The sequence below is a fragment of the Geotrypetes seraphini genome, chromosome 1 (assembly GCF_902459505.1).
Source record: "Geotrypetes seraphini chromosome 1, aGeoSer1.1, whole genome shotgun sequence".
In the NCBI taxonomy this organism is placed as follows: domain Eukaryota; kingdom Metazoa; phylum Chordata; class Amphibia; order Gymnophiona; family Dermophiidae; genus Geotrypetes; species Geotrypetes seraphini.
The window spans coordinates 162,622,667-162,643,607 of NC_047084.1; the positions used below are offsets into that span (position 1 = coordinate 162,622,667).

Here is a 20,941-nt window from a genome sequence, read left to right on the forward strand (position 1 = left end):
AGCACCATACCTTTATTATTGTCACCCTAAAGTCGGTCAGCTCATCTGTTTGGCAGACCGACCCATAAATCATCAAATACCAATTGCTCTTCTGCCTGTACCAGTGCAATGTCTTCATCACAGGGAATGATTTTGAAATAAAACAAATAAGGTAAAAATATATATATTCACAAACCTGAAGGAAATAGTTTTACTTTTTCTAAATTATAATTTTAATGTCTAAATGAAAATTGTTGGTTTTGATCATAATTTTACAGTAATAATAATAATAATGCTATTCTTATATACTGCCAAAGCCATGGAAGTTCGAGGCGGTTTACAGCAAGAAGCGATCTCTTCTGTAATAAGAAAACAGTATTTGTTCTCCATGGACAAGCAGAATGAATCAGATATACATATGAGTGACGCTATCCCTTGGCATTGAGACCAGAATGGCTTGCTAGCAGAGCTAGGAAGCACTAACATAGTAACATAGTAGATGATGGCAGATAAAAATCCTAATGGTCCATCCAGTTTGCCTAACCTTACCCACTCTTTAAATTACTGATTTAATTTAAATTTTCCTTCTTAGCTATTTCTGGGCCAGAACCCAAAGCTCTGTCCGGTACTGTGCTTGAGTTCCATCTACTGAAGTCTCTGTCAAAGCTCACTCCAGCCCATCTAAACCATCCCAGCCATCGAAGCCCTCCCCAGCCCATCCTCAACCAAACGTCCATATACGGACACAGACAATGCAAGTCTGCCCAGTACTGGCCTTAGTTCTTCAATATTTACTATTATTTTCTGATTCAAAATCTTCTGTGTTCATACTACGCTTTTTTTGAACTCTGTCACTGTTTTCCTCTCCACCACCTCCCTTGAGAGCGCATTCCAGGCATCCACCACCCTCTCCGTAGAGAAGAATTTCCTTGCATTGCTCTTGAGTCTAGTTTGAAGCTCTGACTTTTGGTACCAAAGCTTCAGCAGCTGCCTTCTTCATGACACAGGCTTGTCATACCAGTTCCTCAGAACTTGGGAAAACCTGTCCCCACATGTCTAAGGAGAGAGTGGATTATGTGCCCGATGTTCTTTATGATCTCATTGGAGTCCTGAGTAAGATTTCGGCTTACTCCATTTCTGCCTACTGAATGCTTTAGATCAGACAATGGGCGGGCGACTCAGCCTCCAAGACCACTCTCAGCAGATTACTCTTCAAGAGGTAGGTGCTTTTTGACAAAAGGCTGGACAATTTCATGGCCAGGGTAGCGGATTGCAGACCCTAATCCCTCCCTAACAGCAGGAGCTGGCATTCTGCTGGAAGTGGCAAGAGGCAATTTTCGTGCCTCTCGGAGATCCCGTCAATTTTCCTCTGGTTATTCTTCTCAAGGGCTTTTTCAGGGGTCCAGACAGAGATTTGGCAGTTAAAGGTGCCAGCAACCCACAGGTTCCCACGGTGGCTTGGCCTCCAAGAAGCTGAAATGACGGCTGCTCCTCCTCAAATTAGCAGGCACCTGTTTGCTTTCTGGAAGGAATGAGAACAGATTTCAGCCTACTAATCTGGACATTATGTGGGATCAAGCTTTTTCGGCCACCTCCAGAAGAAGGCTAAGGGTCCGAGTGACAGTGCAACGACTCTTGGATATTCATGCCATAGAAGAAGAATAATCAGGCTCAGGCAGATACTCTTTATACTTCATAGTGCCCAAGAAAGACACAGAAGATTGTAGGCCCATTCTGGATTTGTAGTCGGTAAATGAGGCTCAAAAGGTCCCACACTTTCATATGGAGATGCTCCATTATAGCGGCAGTGGCTCTGGGAACTTTCCTTGCCTCTTTGGATTTAACGGAGGCGTATCTTTATATTCCCATCTTTCCGGATCACAGGAAATATCTAAGATTCCATGTTCTGCAGCAACATTTCCAGTTTGTGGCGCTGCCACACCTTTACCAAGGTGGCAGTTGTAGCAGCCCACCTTCGCAGGATGGGCGTCCAGGTGCATCTTTACCTGGCAATTGGATGATCAGGGCCCTCTCTCAAAAAAAGGAAAGTGAACTCGTGGTGCAGGCTCTGGAGGTGGTAAACCTCCTCCAGAGCCTGGGTTGGATAGTCAACTTCAGAAAGAGTCATCTTCAACTGACTAGGTGCTTGGAATATCTGGGAGTCCACTTCAACATGGTACAGGGCCTTTTTTTCTTCCCAAGCTGCTCAGACAGAAGCTCAGGTAGCAGATCTTAGAGATCTTGGCTCTACTGAGCACAATGGCCTGGCATTACCTTCAGATGCTGGGCTCAATGGCAACCTCCCTGGAAGTTGTTCCCTGAGCGAGACCTCATATGCACCCACTCCAATGTCCCAGTGGTCTCAGTAACACCTCTCTGTGTAGATGCAGCGCCCCTGGACCTCGGGGGCAAAACGTAGCTTGCACTGGTGGCTCCAGGAGAATGCCTCTCAACTGACCTCAGCCTGAGTGGTTGGGGAGCTCACTGCTGCAGTCAAGTGGACCCCATTGGAGAGCAAGTGATCCATAAATCGTCTGGAACTTAGAGCCATTCGCTTGGATCTGAAGGCGTTTCAATCCTTCCTGACAGAGAAGGCAGCCAGTGTTTTCAGATAATGCCACTGTGGTTGGAGACATCAGAAGCACTCCCCTTTGCCTGGAGGCACAGAAGTTATTCCAGTGGACAGAAATCCACTTGCAGGCCCTCTCAGTTCCCAAGGAGCAACATAAATTGGTGACTGTCTTGTTTATACCCAGAAAACTATTGATAGCATCACACTGGAAACAAACACAATTATCAACTGTAGCACAACTTTGGAAAAAATGTGATTTTTATTTGTCTTATAAAGCTTACAGCTATAAAAAATGGACAGCTACACTCTTCCCATAAAGTATAGGACAACTAATTACAATGGAGAACCACATTCTAATATATGAAATATGATGGCAGATAAAGGCCAAATGTCCCCTCCAGTATACCCATCCACAGCATCCACTATCTCCTCCTCTCCCTAAGAGATCCCATGTGCCGGTCCCATGCTTTCTTGAATTCAGACACAGTCTTTGTCTTCACCTCTACCGGGAGACTATTCCACGAATCAACACCCTTTCTGTAAAAAACTATTTCTTTAGATTACTCCTGAGTATATCACCTCTTAACTTCATCCTATGTCCTTTCATTCCGGAGCTTCCTTTCAAATGAAAGAGATTTTCCTCATGTTCACTGGACCGCCAGGGCTTACGGCAGGCCTGCAAGGCATCAGGGGAGGGAGGAGGGGACAGGGTGCAGAGCCTGGCAGGGGAGGGAGGGGGGCTGGAGAAAAGACATTGCTACTTCGGTTTATATTCAGATCAGTTTTTATTTGGGTATATATAGTAGAAGCAATATAAGAGCACATGCTTGTAAAACTATACTGCAGATAATCAGCTAGACTTATCTCTTTGCTGTGTTTTTTTCCATTCTTCTAGCTTTCGGAAGGCAACCAAAAAAAAAAGAGTCTTCAGCAAAACATTGAGAAAGCCAGAGTTGGACGTCAAGATACGGTACAGTTGTCTTAACGATTCTGGAGATTTTGTCTTTGATTGAAAAATATTAAATGAATATGTCACGTAAACCTACAGTTCTGCATTTTTTTTTGTCAGATTTGTTTTTTGCATGATTTGTATATGACATGGTAAACCCTCCCTTAACCCTTAACTATCCCCTCATCCCACAATAACACCTCACCCACCCCTGCTCCTCTCCTCCTTCACTAGACCTCCCTTTTTTCCCTACTCTCTACATCCTTTGTCTAGTTCGATCAAAGCTACAATTCTGATAAATTGTTGTAAATCTACCCTCCATTGCAGACTATTGTAAATTGTTGTAAATCTGCTTGTCAATGCAGATCATTTTCTAATTGATGTAAACCGCCTAGAACTCGCTGGGTATGGCGGTATATAAGAATAAAATTATTATTATTATTATTATTATATGGCTGTATTAAGCTTTGGCAATGGGAAATTGTTTGCCAAACCCATAATACCTTTTTCGCTAGGCGTTTTATTTGGGAAATTAATACATTGGTGGACACACTCTCTTTTAGCTAAAGCGTGCTTAGTGAGGAAAAAAGTAATTACAACACTGGATTCAAGATACCTTTTGACAATGGAGGAACACTCCATAATTTAATGATGTTAGAGGCTTGAGATGCATGTATTACTGATAAACTGAATAAAATATTCTTGTACAATCCCACTCTATTTTTGGACAAGTGGGTTATGCAACTATGGTCACCAGACAGCTTGTAAGAAGCCTCAATCACACAATGTTTTCAGACCCTCCTCTTTTACCTCAGGACTGCCTCCCAAGAATCCAGTTGCTTTTCCTACAAGCCAGACAGTAGGAGTACTGTATTTTCACGCATATAACGCGCGCGTTATACACGATTTTTACAAACCATGCACATTATACGTGTGAGCGCGTTGTACACATGGTTTTTTTTCATTCGAATCCGGCATTCCCCCTGCGAACCGGCATCCTCCCCCCCCCCCCGCTCGCATCACCCGCCCCTCCCCCGTGATCCTGCATCCCCCCGAGCACCTCAAAGACAACTCTTACCCGATTGGGCACCGGCACCAGCACCAGCAACAATGCACAGGATGTGCCAATGCCAGTGCCCGAAGATCCTCCCTCGTTGGGTTGGGTTGGGCTGGGCTGGGCTGGGCGGTGCGGTGCGAGAGAGATCCTCCTTCTTCCTGCGCCGGGCTGGACTAGGCTTTGAGCATGTGCAAATGCTCAAAGCCTAGTCCAGCCCGGCGCAGGAAGAAGGAGGATCTCTCTCGCACCGCACCGCCCAGCCCAGCCCAACCCAACGAGGGAGGATCTTCGGGCACTGGCACTGGCACATCCTGTGCATTGGTGCCGGTGCCCAATCGGGTAAGAGTTGTCTTTGCGGTGCTGGGGGGGATTAGGATCGCGGGGGAGGGGTTGGGTGACGCAAGCAGGGGGGGGGAGGATGCCGGTTCGCAGGGGGAATGCTGGATTCGAATGAAAAAAAAAATGCTCTCTCGGGTAAGCGAGCGGGGGGGGGAGGATGCCGGTTCGGAGTAGGCAGGAGGAGGTTTTAGCATGCGCGGTATACGCATGTGCGCGCTATATTTAATTTTTTTTACATAAATTTGTGTTCCCCATGTGCGCGTTTTACACGGGTGCGCGGTATATGGGTGAAAATACGGTATGTCTTTTCTGCTCATGTTTATTTTTCTCTAAACTCAGTCTTTTTGTTTGCAAATTGCGCCTTTGTGCTGCAGAGGTTCCTACATCCTCTGTCCAGCCCTGCGCCACTGTTAATGCATACAACTTACCAAGTAAGTAGAAGTTGTGGTACATTTTATTTTCTATTACCACCAAACCTCCATTTTTCATTTTGAACATTGTGTTTTAAATCTTTGCTATGCGTTTACAATGTTCTGCTCCTTTCTGTAGATACAAATATGTATTTGAGTAAAAATATAAATAAATAAAAGCAGGTACTTAATGATTTACAAAATGCCACAGTAAATATGAAAGAAAACTTAACATTTCACCCCAATTGCATTAAAATGTAGGAGGAGCGCACCACTCTAATTAAAGAACTTGCAACCCATCAACAAAAGACAGAGAAACTAAAGGCAGAAGTAGAAAAATACCAAGAGTGTGACCCAGATGTGGTGGAAGAAACTCGTAAGTTGCTACTTTGTCCTAAGTATGATGAACTATTGCGGTAAAAATGAACTTTACTGTATTTTCATAATCCGGATGTATTGGGATCATGCTTAAATGAAAGAGTGGTTATTCAAATATTCAAAGCTGTGAAAACAAGAACAAAGATCATTTGTCTCTTTTAATCACCTGCTCCATGCCGCACATTTCTCAAGTGATCCCAGAGAGAAGCAATAATAATGCAGCCATCTAAATACATTAACAACCCCTGCTTCACAAGGCAATAACAAATAATTAAACCAATAAGCATTTTACTCTGGAGACTGCCATAAGAAAGCCTGGCTTCTCTAGAGGGGAAATGCAGCCTATAATTTAGGTACCTACCTAATCATAAGATGACTAAAAAGGATGAAATGCTTTCCTCCCATAGGATTCACTCTTACTTTTTTAGCAAACTTTAAAAAGATGACACAGAGTATTGTAAACTCAACCAGGTGCATCATTTTTAGTAATTAAGGACAGTTAGGAATAACTGTCTTAATACAATTGTTAGCTAGAGGCTAGGTTCTGCCTGTCTGCTACATTGGTATCTGTCACCTTAACCTTATTAAATAGGTTAACTTAAACTAGACAGATAGCATGATCCCACCTCTCATGATATGTGGAAGAGGATATGAAAGACTAGAAACAACATTCTTTTGGTTTATCCGTGTCGGTTGACTTGGCGTCTCAAGTTTCAAGTTTATTAAAAATTTGATATACCACCTTATCATTTATTTCAAGGTGGTTCTACATTTTAAAATAGGGTAAAAACAGATAATACAATTATATATACCTTAAACAAAATAAACATACAAGATTAGACGAAACAATGATATACACGATTAGACAAACAGGTACGAGTGGAAAAAAGAGGAGAATTAATATAATTAAAGAAAAGTAAGATATAAAGGTATAAAAAAAAGGGCGGGATTAAAAAACAAGTAAGCCCAATACAAGTGGACTTATAAACAATAAAAAAAATTTTAGAATCCTTAAAATGACATTTACACTTGAAAGGCATCTTTGAAAAGGAATGTTTTAAGAAAAGATTTAAATTCTCCTTATAATTTTATCTGAGAAAGTGGTATTTGATTTGATTTTCCCTGGAAATGGCCAACTGGCTCACCACCAAATATGATTTGCTAATTCTAGACCTTTTGGGGAGAAAGCAAGTTAAGAATGCTATGCTCTAGTCCTACATAGATTTCTATTGGATATACTTAATATGGTACTTGCACAGAGCCCAAGAAGGGGCTGATTGGGGTTCACTGGGTTTCTTCCTCAGCCAATAAGCAGAATTCTTAAAATGGATGAAGATATTGAGGAGTGTCAGAACCTTTCCTTTGATATTTTTGAAATGGCATGGAGAGCCTCTGCTCATGGCCACTAATGCCTACAAGCTCTCTCTTTCAAGCCACAGACTTCAGATAAGGTGTTTGGGAAAGGTTTGCCAATGTGCTTTGGTCATGGTCATGGTTTCAGGATATTCACAATGAATATTCATTAGAATTGCATAAAATGGAGATAGTGCATGTGGACATCCTGAAAATCTGACTTTCTGGGTGTATACTGAGGAGTCGGTTGAGAACCTCTGCTTTAGAGTTTAATATGAAAGAAACAATTGAATTCATGTTTAAATTGTGTTTATTGGAAATGAGAAATCTCAACAACAGTAATGACAGACAAGAAGACTGACCACAGCATCCAGTAACAGAACAAGACAGAGCAGTTGGCATCTCCACTGAAACCTGTCTGCTTTGGGAGACCCTGCTGGTAGTAAAACTTCTGACAGCATAGCTTTCAGCTTCTTGGATGCGTGCAAGCTCCATTGGCATGACAAGCCCATGTACCATGACTGGAGACTGATGATCTAATTTCTGAAAAATGCTGTATTTCTCCCAATATTCCTATACTGATGATCTAACTTCTATAAATGCAATATTGGGAGGTGCTATATTGTGGTTGTACACAGGATTATCTGTAAAGCAATATTTGGAGTGATTTTTGCCAAATGGTGTGTCTTTAGAAAATAGTCACTTACTTGGACTTCATATCCTGAACCTCTTATAAAAGTACAATCCATTTTCTTGATTACAATGCAGATTTTCATTCCCTTCCTAAATTTCAAATAATTATTCTCCTCAAATCTACCAGAAGAGAATTCTGGTAGATCTCACTCATCTAGTAACTTATCTGGATGTACTTTTCAAGGAATTCTTCATAAAGACTAATGAGGTTGAAATATTTCCTGACCCAGAGGATATCCTGAAAACCTGGCCTGCCAGTAGATCTCAAGGCCCGGACTTGGGCAGCCCTGTCTTACACCAATGAGTCCAATACAAGGTTGTGTGTCCAACAACAGGAGCTACAGAGAGCACGCATCCCTTCTGTCTTTGAGAGAGCAGCATGGCGGCACTAAATTAAAAAAAACAAAAAAAACTTCCCAACACACCCTAAATCCCAGGCTACTTCCCACTCTTCCCTCTCTCCTTTCACTTGTTTCTAGTGTTTCTGGAAAAAAGGGAAGTGAGAAGATGCAGGTAAGTTAATAAGTCATGACAGTTCACTATGATAGTTGGTGCATTTGACCTAGCTTAGGAGCTGACAGACAAGTGGTTCTGCTTTCCTTCTACTTGGTTCCAGTATGTCTGGAAACAAAAGGAAATGTGCTGCAGGTAAATCATGGCAGTTTAGTGTATCAGCTGTGTGTTTTGGCATGGCTTGAAAGAAGGAAAACAAGTAGACTCCAGAGGCAGAGTAGCAGAAGCATACTGCTCTTGGCAGCCTACAACTAAAAGGAGTGACGGGAGAATGAACCTAAAGAGGAGCAAAGAATAGTTACTCTTCGCAATGCAACCCTCCACCTCCTTTTTTGTCTACAAATTAAGCTCTGAAAACTACAAATTCTTTAAACGGTCTAAAATGAATTACATCTTCTAGTCAATGAACATGACTAGGCACCTTGTTCCAAAGCAATGGAATAACTATAGATAAAGTCATTCTCATGGATTTCACAGTTTTAACTTCTCCTACTTAATGGAGCTTTAAAGGTTCACCATGTTAGGAGCATAATATATTAGACTGATTATAGACCATAGCTTATTCACTAAGGTATTTAGGCCCCAAAATGTGCAAAATGTTTATAAACTCTGGTGAGAGCTTTAAATTTAAGCTTTTTATGGGACTTCTTGCATGACATATAGTTGGGTGCGGGGTCTATCTGGACCCTTAATGACAAGCATCTATAATATGTTGTACCGTAAGTAGCCAGACAGCTTGTGAACATGATCAGAAGTAGATTAATAGATAGCCAGGATTGTTGCCATTTAGATAACAATGGATTGTGTGTGTTTAAAGTAAGAGACAAAAAATGAACAGACATGGTACTGGCATCTCAGAAGTTTAATTTTAAGGAGATGTAGCATTCTCTTATCTTTAGCATAGATCTTGGGGTATAAATTTCTCAACAGTGCAATGTAAAAATTGAAATGGTGTTCATATGTTGTGATGTAAATATCAACTAAGGACAAAGAGGATATGAAGCTATTTCTGCAGGTTATCCATGTCTGAATGACAGCTAGGAGATATTCTTAACATAGTGTAGTTGAGTAGACTGGATGTGGTGAATGGGTCTTATCTGCCAACTTGTACTGTATTTTTATTAGATTGGCTGTCAGTTTTCATTAGTGGGGACACCAGTCTTCAGAAAAATCCTTTCTTTACAAAGCTCCACTATTGTTCGATTTTATTTGTACCTCGTGTCTTAGTAGATGCTATGGTAAATAAAAACGCACATATTTAATAGAATTTGTTTTGTTCAAAAATGACAGTTTAATACTGATAATAATAGTAATAATTTTATTCTTATATACCGCTAAAGCCATGGTAGTTCGAGGCGGTTTACAACAAGAAGGGCTGGAAAATCAGCGAAAATAATTACAATGAAGTCATCGAATACATGTGGAGAGGGCTGATACAAGTTGAGTGGGAGAAAGTCAGAGTGATAGACATAGTTTAGAGCAGGGGTGTCCAACCTGCGGCCCGAGGGCCACATGAGGCCCCATGAAGTATTTTGTGCGGCCCCAGTCGAGGGCGATGCAGTGTTTTCCTCTGCTGCCCACGGGTGTTTACTGTCTTGCTGGCCCCCTCCTCTGTCTTGCTGCAGCGTTTGCGCGGCCCCAGAAACATTTTTTTCGGCCAATGCAGCCCAAGGAAGCCAAAAGGTTGGACACCCCTGGTGTAGAGACATCGATACATATGTAGGAAGCGTACATGGTAAGGCATTAAGAGTTCTCGGTTACAAATCGGTTGAACAGGGAAGATAAAGACCTGTATGGTCCATCCAGTCTGTCCAACAAGATAAACTCATAGCATATGATAAGATGCAATATTACATCCTATATAATAAAACCCTAGAGCGCTCATGCGCTCTTGAAATTTCGTGATCCCTGCCGCCGTGATTTCTGATCTGTGGCAGCAGGGAACATTCTGGCCACTCCCCTCCTCCCGCCCTCACTCACCCTGGAAGCCAGGCAAGCTCTCTCTCCCTGCGCGCGTCCTCGGCAGGGAACACAACTCGGCCGTCACTCGCCGCCGCCGCTGCTGCTGCTGCTAATCCTCCTGAAGAGCAGCCTGCGATGGTGGCCGGCTTTAGCGAACCTCGCAGGCCGCTCTCTAACTCGGTAGCACGTTCCCTCTGACGCGATCCCGTGCGTCAGAGGGAACATGCTACCGAGGCTGGAGAGTGGCCTGCGAAGTTCGCTAAAGCCGGCCCCATCGCAGGCTGCTCTTTACAGTCAGCAGCTGAGAGGAGCCGCTGCCGGCTTAAAACTTAAAACAAAAAACTTAAAACAAAAATCTTCGGCCGCAGCAGGCCAGCCCACGGGAAGGGAAGGGGTAGGGACCGAACGGAGCAGACCAGATCGCAGGGAGGGGCTGAAACGGAGCAAGACAGCTCAAGTAAGAGAAGGGAATTGCTTCAGCAGGGACCTGGAGGGGAAGGGAAATATCACTGCTGCTTTTGCAAAGGAAAGTGGGGGGGAAAGAAGGGAATGGGGGGTGGGGGAAAATGCTGCTACTACTTCACAGGGACCTGGAGGGGATGGGAAATAACGCTGCTGCTTCTGCAAAGGAAAGTGGGGGGGGAGAGAAGGGAATGGGGGGTGGGGGAAAATGCTGCTACTACTTCACAGGGACCTGGAGGGGAAGGGAAATACGCTGCTGCTTCTGCAAAGGAAAGTGGGGGGGAGAGAAGGGAGTGGGGTGGGGGAAAATGCTGCTACTATTTCACAGGATCTGGAGGGGAAGGGAAATATCACTGCTGCTTCTGCAAAGGAAAGTGGGGGAGAGAGAAGGGAATGGGGGGTGGGGGAAAATGCTGCTACTACTTCACAGGGACCTGGAGGGGAAGGGAAATACGCTGCTGCTTCTGCAAAGGAAAGTGGGGGGGGAGATAAGGGAATGGTGGGGTGGGGGAAAATGCTGCTACTACTTCACAGGGACCTGGAGGGGAAGGGAAATACCGCTGCTGCTTCTGCAAAGGAAAGTGGGGGGGGGGGGGGAAGAGAGACAGAAAGAAATACAGACAGACAAAAGAAGGCCAGGGAGAGAGACAGACAGAAAAAAAGACAGACAGGGAACCAGAGAGACAGACAGAAAGAAAGACAGACAGACAAAGGGTGCCAGGGAGAGAGAGAGAAAAATAGCAGGAGGGAGAGAGACAGACAGAAAGGAAGAAAGAGACAGGAGCAGGGAGAGAGACATAAATAAAGAAAGACAGACAGGCATATATTCTAGCACCCGTTAATGTAACGGGCTTAAACACTAGTATACATATCTTTTGCTATATCCTATAACATGAGCATTATTCTTTTTCAGGCCAAGTAAGCAAAATAGCCAAAGAAGCAGTAAACAGATGGACCGGTGGGTATTCATTTACAGTTTATAACATAGCTTCTAAATTGTATCACTTTCTTTTTTCCCCCTTAGATCTAAATGATGATTGTTTATTAAAATCTTAAAATATTAAAAAAAGGGGCGTGGCTTAACGCGAGCACGGATGGAAGTGTGATCGTGAAGCTCCTCACCATCCAGGCAATGAAATATAAAAAAAAATTTTTTCCTTCAGAATAACTTCATAGAAAATATATAATAAAGAAGCTAAACAAAAGATAAAAGATAAAATCCTAATTTGCTGCAGTTGAAGCGAGGTATGTGGTGACAGGAGTCGGAAAGACAGAGAGCCGTTTGTATTCTCTCGGCGGTTTTAAGAGAATTGAATTGCAGCGTTGAAACCGCGAGGAGAGTGTGTGAGTGGCTAATGAGGTCTGGTAAAGAAATTGTGGAGGAAGATTTTGTTCCGATGAGATATAAATGAACCCATAAGGAAAAAATATAGAGTTGAAAATTATCCTCCTTTGACGATGCTGAAAGGGGGATTGAGTGAGGAAAACTGAGGGAAAGGAATAACGGCGGTTTCTCTCGGTGATTAAGTGCCGAAGCGCTGAAAACAAATAAATGTCATTTTACTAAAATAAAGAAAATTAATGAATTGGGTATTACTTTCCTCTATCAAAGCTGCGATTGGGCTTATGAGAGAGGAGCCAGAGGAAAGGATTAACAGAGTTTTTTAAAAAAAACTGAAGCAGCTAAACATCGAGGCATTTGAGAGACGCTGAGAACAGATAGAGGACAGTTGCTTCAAGATTGCCAAAATAAAGAAAAAAAATAACTGGACGGAGTGTTGCTCTCCTCGGTCGGGGCTGCGATTGGGCTTGAGAGAGGAGAGCTAGAAGAAAGGACTACCGAATTTTTTCTCGGCGCTGAAGCGGTGTGTCATCGAGAGAGAGTGACTGACAGAGATAGTGAATTAAATCTGTGGAAAGATTTGATCCGCCGAGTCTGAGAGAAACCTAAGGGAAAGAAAGATTACTAGACTGAGTGTTCCCCTCCTCCATCGAGGCAGAGACGGGGATTAAAGGAGAATAACCAGAGAAAAGGATTTTTTTTTTCTTCCACAGCAATAGAACTGGAGACAAATAACTGACAGTTACTCTAAGAATACTGTAATAGAAGATTTGAGTCTGTTCAAAGATTGAGATGGTCTAACATTGATTTACCTGACGAAAGTGAGAAAAGTAAAAGAGTTTCAAACTGATATAAGTAAAAAGTTGATAAATATCAATCTTTAAAATATGGTGGTTATAAAATAACCTTCTTGCCAATATTAAAGTGATAAAAGACCCTAAATGAGGAGTATTCTTTCATAGTACAAGATTGGGACAGATAACTGAAAAAAAGAAAGGAAAAAAGAAAGGAAAAAGACTAAAAAAGAAAAATTTCTACTTCAAAAGATAAAACCAAATCCTGAAAGAAAAAGGATTAAAAACCTAAGAAACCAAACATAAACCTAAGAGAATAAATTTAAGAAAGAAGAAGAACCAAGAAAAAGAAAACAACAACATGGCAAGCACCAGACAAAACAAAAATGAGGCTGGTACATCTGCAAAAAGACAGAAACAAGATCAAATAACACCAAGCAAGATACCACTTCCTATTGAAGAGTCAGACATATTAAGTAAAGCAGAAGTTATGGAAGAACTAAGACAAATCAAACAAATGCTTAAGGAAACTATAACTAATATGTCTGAAATGAAAGAAGAAATTTTAAACATTCATAGACAAATGGAAGTTAACAACAAAAGAACAACTGAATTAGAATCAAAAATGGAAATTATAGAAAGTGAATCAAAAAGATGTAAAAATGACAACCTGGAAATAAATAAATTGAAAGATCAACTGGAGGACTATGAGAATAGAGGAAGAAGGAAAAACATTAAACTTTTTGGAATACAGGAAAATTTAGAAGGAAAGAATACTATCCTTTTCCTTGAAAATTTAATTCCAAAAATAATACAACTAGACTTAAAACAACCACTTGAAATAGAAAGAGCACATAGAATCCCAACCAAAAATTTAGAAAACAAAGGCAAGCCAAGACCGATAATTTTCAAAATGCTTAGATACCAACAAGCATTAGAAATATTAAATGCTGCAAAAAAAGATAAAAACCTAAATTATAAAGGATCTAGAATATGGTTTTTACCAGACTTTGCCAAAAATACAGCAAATAAAAGAAAGAGACTATTAGATATGAGACCTCAACTAAGAGAGAAAGGATTTAAATATGGTCTATATTATCCGGCGAAAATGAGAATATCATCAGGAGACAAATCCTTATATTTTGAGGATCCAGAAAAACTAAAAGATTTTCTTTCTAAACCAGAACCTATGATATATTAACATAAAACATTAAGATGGTTTTGATGACTCTATGAAGAATTATAAAAATATGAAATATTGAAATATCTGAAGAAAATAAATTAAAAATTGTTCAAATGGATAATGATACATTAATGAAATGTTATGGAAAAATGATTAAAGATATTAAAGATTAATATAGATAGATAGAAGGGAAATTTGTTTGAATATTTAATAATGTTTGCCTGAGGGGGGGAGAATGTTCGGGTTACAGTTCCAATGTGTATCCTTAAGCAGCCAATGTATTGGGTGGGAAAGGGAGGGAAAAAGAGAGTATTTACTAGAATGATTAAGGAAAAAATAAATAAGGGATTAGATACTTTAGGGGTAAATATGTGTGTCATGAAAGAAATTTTTTGGATTTTAAATATGAAAGAAGAGGGGAAGAAAAATATAATGAAAAGTATTAAAATGTATAATGTCTTTTAAAATATATTCTATTAATGTCAATGGCCTGAACCATGTAATTAAAAGAAAAAAAGTATTAACATTTTTAAAAAAGCAAAATGCGGATATTTACTGTCTGCAAGAGACCCATCTTAATATGAAGGAATCACAGAAACTATCAGGTGGATGGATAAAGGAATGTTTTTATGCTCCAGCAGTGGATAAAAAAGCAGGGGTTGCAATTCTTATAAATAAAAAATGTATGGCCAAGACTAAGGTAAAAAGTTCAGATCCACATGGAAGATGGATACATATTGATATAGGTATGGGAAATGATACCCTGACGTTGTTCAATATATATGCCCCTAATTCGAATCAATCAGAATTTTTTAAAAAGATACAAAATATGTTATTACCACTGGCTGCCTCTAATTTAGTGGTGGCTGGAGATTTTAATGCTGTAATGGATCCATTATTAGATAAAAAACCAGGTAAAAGTATTAAATCTTTAGGTCTAGATAATTTGGTTCAATCATGTGACTTGAAAGATATATGGCGTATTCTTCGTTTTAATGATCAGGAATATTCATTTTGTTCACAGGTTCATAAATCATTTTCAAGAATAGATTATATTTTTGTTTCGACAAATAAAGTGCAACAGGTGATTAAAGCCTCCATAGATCCTATTATTATTTCGGATCATGCGGGAGTATGGATAGAATTACAATTAGATCAAATAGAAAATGGTAGACCTCTTTGGAGATTCGATAATGCATTGCTTGTGGATGACAAATTTTTGAAAAACTTTAAAACACAAATTAATGAATTCTTTCAAATAAATTTAGTGGAAGATACATCTATAGAAAATGTATGGGATGCATTTAAAGCAACTATGAGGGGAAATATTATATCATATTCAGCTTTTATTAAGAAACAGATTAAAAAACAATATATAGAATTAGAAAAAGAAATAAAAATATTAGAAGCTAAATTGGTAAATAAATGGGAATATGAAGTTTTGCAAGTTCTTTTGAAAACAAAAGGTAAATATAATGAATTAACTTCAAAAATGATAAGAAAAGATCTATTTTCCAAGCAAACAATGTATTATGGAAATTCTAATAAGGCGGGGAGATTATTGGCAAACTATCTTAAAGCAAAAAAAAGGAGAACTAATATTAATGGAATAAAAGATGATAATGGTATAATAACAAATCAAACAAATACAATATTAAAACAATTTTTAAAATTTTATAAGAACCTGTATTCTTCTGAGCCTTGTTTGGTGAAACAAAAAAATGGAAAAAATTTTTTAGATTTAATTAATGGACCTAAAGTTCCTGATCATATAAAACGAAGTTTAGAAGAACCTATATCATTAAAAGAATTAAAAACAGCATTGAAGTCTCTTAGAGTTGGATCCGCTCCAGGTGGTGATGGTTACACAGTAGAATTTTATAAAACATTTCAAAATATCCTTTCCCCACATTTACTAAATTTATATCAGACACAACTTATAAAAGGTAATATTAAAGGTACTATGGCTGAATCAATAATAATTGTTTTGCCTAAGCCAAATAAAGATCCTACTTTAGTTTCGAACTACAGGCCTATATCTTTGATAAATGTTGATAATAAACTTTTGGCGAAAATTATGGCTTTGAGATTAGCCAAAGCTCTCCCACATATTATAGATATGCATCAAACGGGTTTCGTTGCTAAAAGACATTCCTCCAATAACTCTAGACTATTATTTCACATGCTAAACTTATCAAAAAAAATGGATGAACCGGCTTTTACAGTTTCATTAGATGCTGAAAAAGCATTTGATAGAGTAGAATGGAATTTTATGTATCAGGCTTTAGAATGGTTTGGTATAGGTTCTGGATTTATACAAATGGTAAAAACTTTGTATAGCTTCCCAATTGCAAGACTAAATATTAATAATAAGATATCTGATGGTTTTCAATTGCAGAGGGGAGTTAGACAAGGCTGTCCGTTATCTCCTTTGTTATTTGATGTTGTATTGGAACCCTTATTGTTAGCAATACAGCAAACGAGAGAGATACAAGGTATTCCATATTCAGATATGGAATATAAAATTTCGGCTTATGCTGATGATATTTTGCTTTATTTGAGAAATCCAGAGTCAACCTTATCTTCTTTATTGGAATTAATTGATAAGTTTGGTAAATTTTCAGGTTATAAAATTAATTGGAATAAATCAGAAATTATACCCTTGAATGTTCATTGTGTAAAAGGATTATTTGATAATTTTCCATTCATATGGAAAGAAGAAGGATTTAAATATCTTGGCATTCAAGTTAAAAATACAATTGAAGATACTGTAATAGAGAATGAAAAATATGTATTAAAAAAAATTACGGAGTTATGTGAACAATGGAACCCATTACATATTTCTTGGTGGGGAAGAGTTCAAACTATTAAAATGATGATATTGCCTGTAGTTTGCTACCAAATGAGTATGATACCTATTTATTTTCAGGGGTCCTTTTATAAAAAACTTAATAGAATTTTAACAAAATTTCTTTGGCTTGGTAAAATACCTAGAATAGCTTTAGTAACTTTACAAAAATCAATTAAGGAGGGAGGGGTAAATTTTCCAAATTTCTATAGGTACCATCAAGCCTATATTCTACGTCAGGGTATGTATTGGATCCTCCCAGAACTTATAGATAATGCACCAGATTGGTTATATTTGGAATGGCGCCTTATGTTTCCCCTAAATTTAGTTCATCTGCCAAGTATTAATATACCCAGAAGATACAGAGAAAATAAAATAATAATGGATACTTGGAAAACGTTAAGATTTATAGATAAATTAACACCTATCCCAATATACAAATCAACTAATCAATCTATATGGATAAACTCCAAGATCAAAATAGGCGGAGCTCAAATCCTTTGGAAGAACTGGATTATTGCAGGCATTAGATCTCTAGACGATGTTATCTCAGAAGGTAAACTGCTGGATTTTTCACAATTGCAACATAGATTTGGTCTTAATAAAACACAAAGTTTTAAATGGTTGCAATTGAAGCAGGCCATTCAGGTTGGGTTCCCTGAATGGAAAACATTGAACAATCAATATAGTTTAAAGTTCTTATGCTTTAAAGCAGACTTCCTAGGACATCAAGCCGCATTGTGGTATAAATTAATATCTGGATATTTGAATAAAAAACCAAAAAATGGACTAAGAGACATTTGGAGCATTGAGATTGGACATCAGATTAATGCATCTCAATGGCCACTAATTTGGTCTTGGAGAATGGGATGTACAGTGTCAGCATCTATGAGACAAACTTGGTTTTTTTTATTACATAGAGCTTTTTGGACCCCTACACGTTTGCAAAAATTAGACAGTTCTAAATCCAATAAATGCTGGCACTGTAATCTAAAACCAGGGACATTAGATCATTTATTATATCATTGTCCCTATATAAAAATTTTTTGGAATTCAATTTGGCCACAAATTAATAAATTGATGGAAAATTATATTGCAATATCATATGATACAATTTTATTTGGAACAATGATGAGAAAAAAAAGTCAAATTTCACCAGAAAATAACAAGCTTTTATTAATTATGACAGGGGTTGCCATTCAACATATAACTAACAACTGGAAGAATTACAAAAACCTAAATTATACATTTTGGTGGAATACAACATGTCACATATTTAAAATGGAAAGAACAATAGCAATACAAAGGGGGACATATACTAAATTCACAAAAATATGGGGGCTATTGGCAAAATACTGTAATGAATAAATAATAGAATATTTCTTCTTCTTTTCTTCTTTTAAGGAATTTTTTTTTTTATGACACACATAAAGGGGGGGTAAGGAAAATAATTTATACATAATATATTATAATATATTATATAAAATGTAATATATGAATGAAAACTAATAGAAGGGTGGGGGGAGAGAAAAGAGATAAAATTGATGTAGAACATATTGTATTAGATATTTAAAATGTTATTGAATATCCATCAATTGTATTTTAATATGTTGTATAATTTTGATAAAATTCTGAAATATTATATTTAAGTAATAAAAGGGTGGGGGGAGGGTGAGGGGGAAAATCAAATTTAGATATATAATGTACTAGATATAAAAGTGATACTATGCAATTATCAATTGTATTTTAAATATTATGTACACTTTATGTAAAATTTGAAAATAAAAAATAATGGAAAAAAAAAAAAAAAATCTTTATATTCTGCATATACAGCCTAAAAGGATCAAAGCGGTTTACAACATAATTCAATCAAAATTATGAAAAGAACTCCATTTAAAAAGAAAAGAATCTTTGTGAATGTTTCGTGAAGTGGCGTACCAGGGGAGGGGTGGTCCGCCCCAGGTGCACGCTCTAAGGGGCCCTAATATGCCTCTGCTGCTTTCCTAAACCAGCAGCAGCAGGCAGTACATTTTAAATTCAGTTATCGCAAGACCTTCCTGCACCTCCCCGTGGCTGCTGAGCCACCCCCTCCAACGTCACTTCCTTGTTCCGGAGCAGAGCCAACAGCCGCGAGAAAGTGCAGGAAGGTCACACAATGACTGAATTTAAGTTTACAGCCATTGCTGCTGGGATGCACAGCCGGCACACTGTATCCGGAACCTCCCACCCTACTCTGCCGCTGCTGCTTTCCTGAACCAGCAGCAGTAAACTTTAAATTCAGTCATCGCGGGACTTTCCTGCACCTCCCTGTGGCTGCAGGTCCACTCTCTCTGACGTCACTTCCTTGTTTCGAAGCAGAGCTGGCAGCGCGGGGAGGTGCAGCAAGGTCCTGCAATTGATGACTGCATTTAAGTTTACAGCTGCTGCTGCTGCTGGTTTAGGAAAGCATACAGCAGCGGTTGGAAGGTGAGGGGGCAAGATACTCAATGGCATTGGGGAGGAGGGACGGAGAAGGGAGCAAGAGACTGGTATGGAAGGATGATGGAGGGAGAGAAAGGGAGCAGATGCTGAAGGACTTGGTGTGCAGGGAGAGGGATAGAGAGACAGAAGGGGGAGGATACTGGATGGAATTAGGTTGAAGGGAGAGAAAGGAAGCAGATGCTTGGTATGGAAGGGTGGTGGAGGGAGAGAAAGGGGGCAGATACTGATGGAATTGGTGTGCAGGGAGAGGGAGATAGAAAGAGGGAGTACACTTGATGGAATTAGGTTGAAGGGAGAGAAAGGAGGCAGATGCTGATGGAAGTGGGATGAAGGGATAGAGAAGGGGCAGATGCTAATGGAAGTGGGGTGAAGGGAGAGACATAATGGAACTTTCCAGAACAGAAGGAAAAAAATGCTTGTACAAAGAAGTCCCTGAATTAGCAAAGATGACAGTTGGAGATTGAGGCACATGTTCAGAAAGAAATACATTTACAGGACTTGGGCTGTAAATGTAAGAGCCCCAACTGAAAAGAGAAGCGAAGTCCAGGTGCTGATAGGCCCTCATGATAGTCAAGTGATAGGAAACAAGGGAAGCTAATTATTAATAAATTAGAGTAAAGGTTGATAGAGTTTTGTATGAAACTTGTTACTGTTACCTTGTGATGTTGAATAAATGGACCTGAAAGCACAGGTCAATGGTGTATATGGGTAACTGAATTTAATCAAATAATCAATATGTAATCAAATATAATCAATAGTTGGAAATAGGAGGTAGATTAGAATAATAAGAAAAACGGTTTGTTAAAGAAATGGGAGAGTTTTTAAAAATGAGAGTTTGAGTTTATGCTTGTACAAGATTGAATCAGCCTATAAGGTAGGATTAGAACATGTAACAAGTGTCTTTAGGAAACAAGTTTTGTAGCAGAAAGACTTACGGTAAGTATTTGCTATTGTACTAGTATAGTATGTACCTTGTAATTGTGCTTTGCAGTAGCTAAGCATAGGGAGAAAGTCAAATAAGGAGAAAATATTGAAAGACTAGCTGTCACTGTGCACGAATGAATATGTAATTGTAACTGCAAAAATATGCATATGCAGTCAAGTCTGAGTAAATGGTGTATAAGTTGCTGACTGGTCATTTGCTATGAAGGTGGTGTGTGAAATAGCTTAGGAGAGATCATATGACCTGCTGCACAAATGCTGTAATGTTTCATCTTTTCATTAATAAACAATTTTTGCTTTCAGCCTTTTGTGCTCTCCTTGTGTTTTGCTGCTACCTCAGTTTAGCTATCACAGGTTGGGGATCCCTTAGATTTTTGGGGAATCCCCCATCCCTGATTAGCTTTTCCCATCATGATGTTGAGAACCATGTTCTGTTAGCCTCAACAATGGAAATATTTTAAAAACAAATAGGAAGAAATATTTTTTTTTCACTCAAAGAATAGTTAAGCTCTAGAACGTGTTGCCAAAGGATGTAGTAACAGTGGTTAGCGTAGCTAGATTTAAAAAAGGTTTGGAAAAGTTACTGGAGGAAAATTCCATAGTCTGCTATTGAGATAGACCTAGGGAAGCCATTGCTTGCCTTAGGATGCCCCTTTATAGGTCGTTGGTGAGGCCGCACGTGGA

The 20,941-nt window shown here is 39.1% G+C and overlaps 1 protein-coding gene across 2 annotated transcripts in view; it reads left to right on the forward strand.

Moving 5' to 3' along the window:
- The window catches only part of MND1 (meiotic nuclear divisions 1), a 76,902-nt gene that overhangs the window by 52,821 nt on the left and 3,140 nt on the right, over positions 1–20,941 (forward strand). For both annotated transcript variants that reach the window (XM_033926651.1, XM_033918208.1), the window contains exons 5-7: positions 3,447–3,521; positions 5,568–5,682; positions 11,581–11,625. In XM_033926651.1, the coding sequence (XP_033782542.1) occupies positions 3,447–3,521; positions 5,568–5,682; positions 11,581–11,625 (235 nt within the window). The remainder of the gene's footprint in view (positions 1–3,446; positions 3,522–5,567; positions 5,683–11,580; positions 11,626–20,941) is intronic.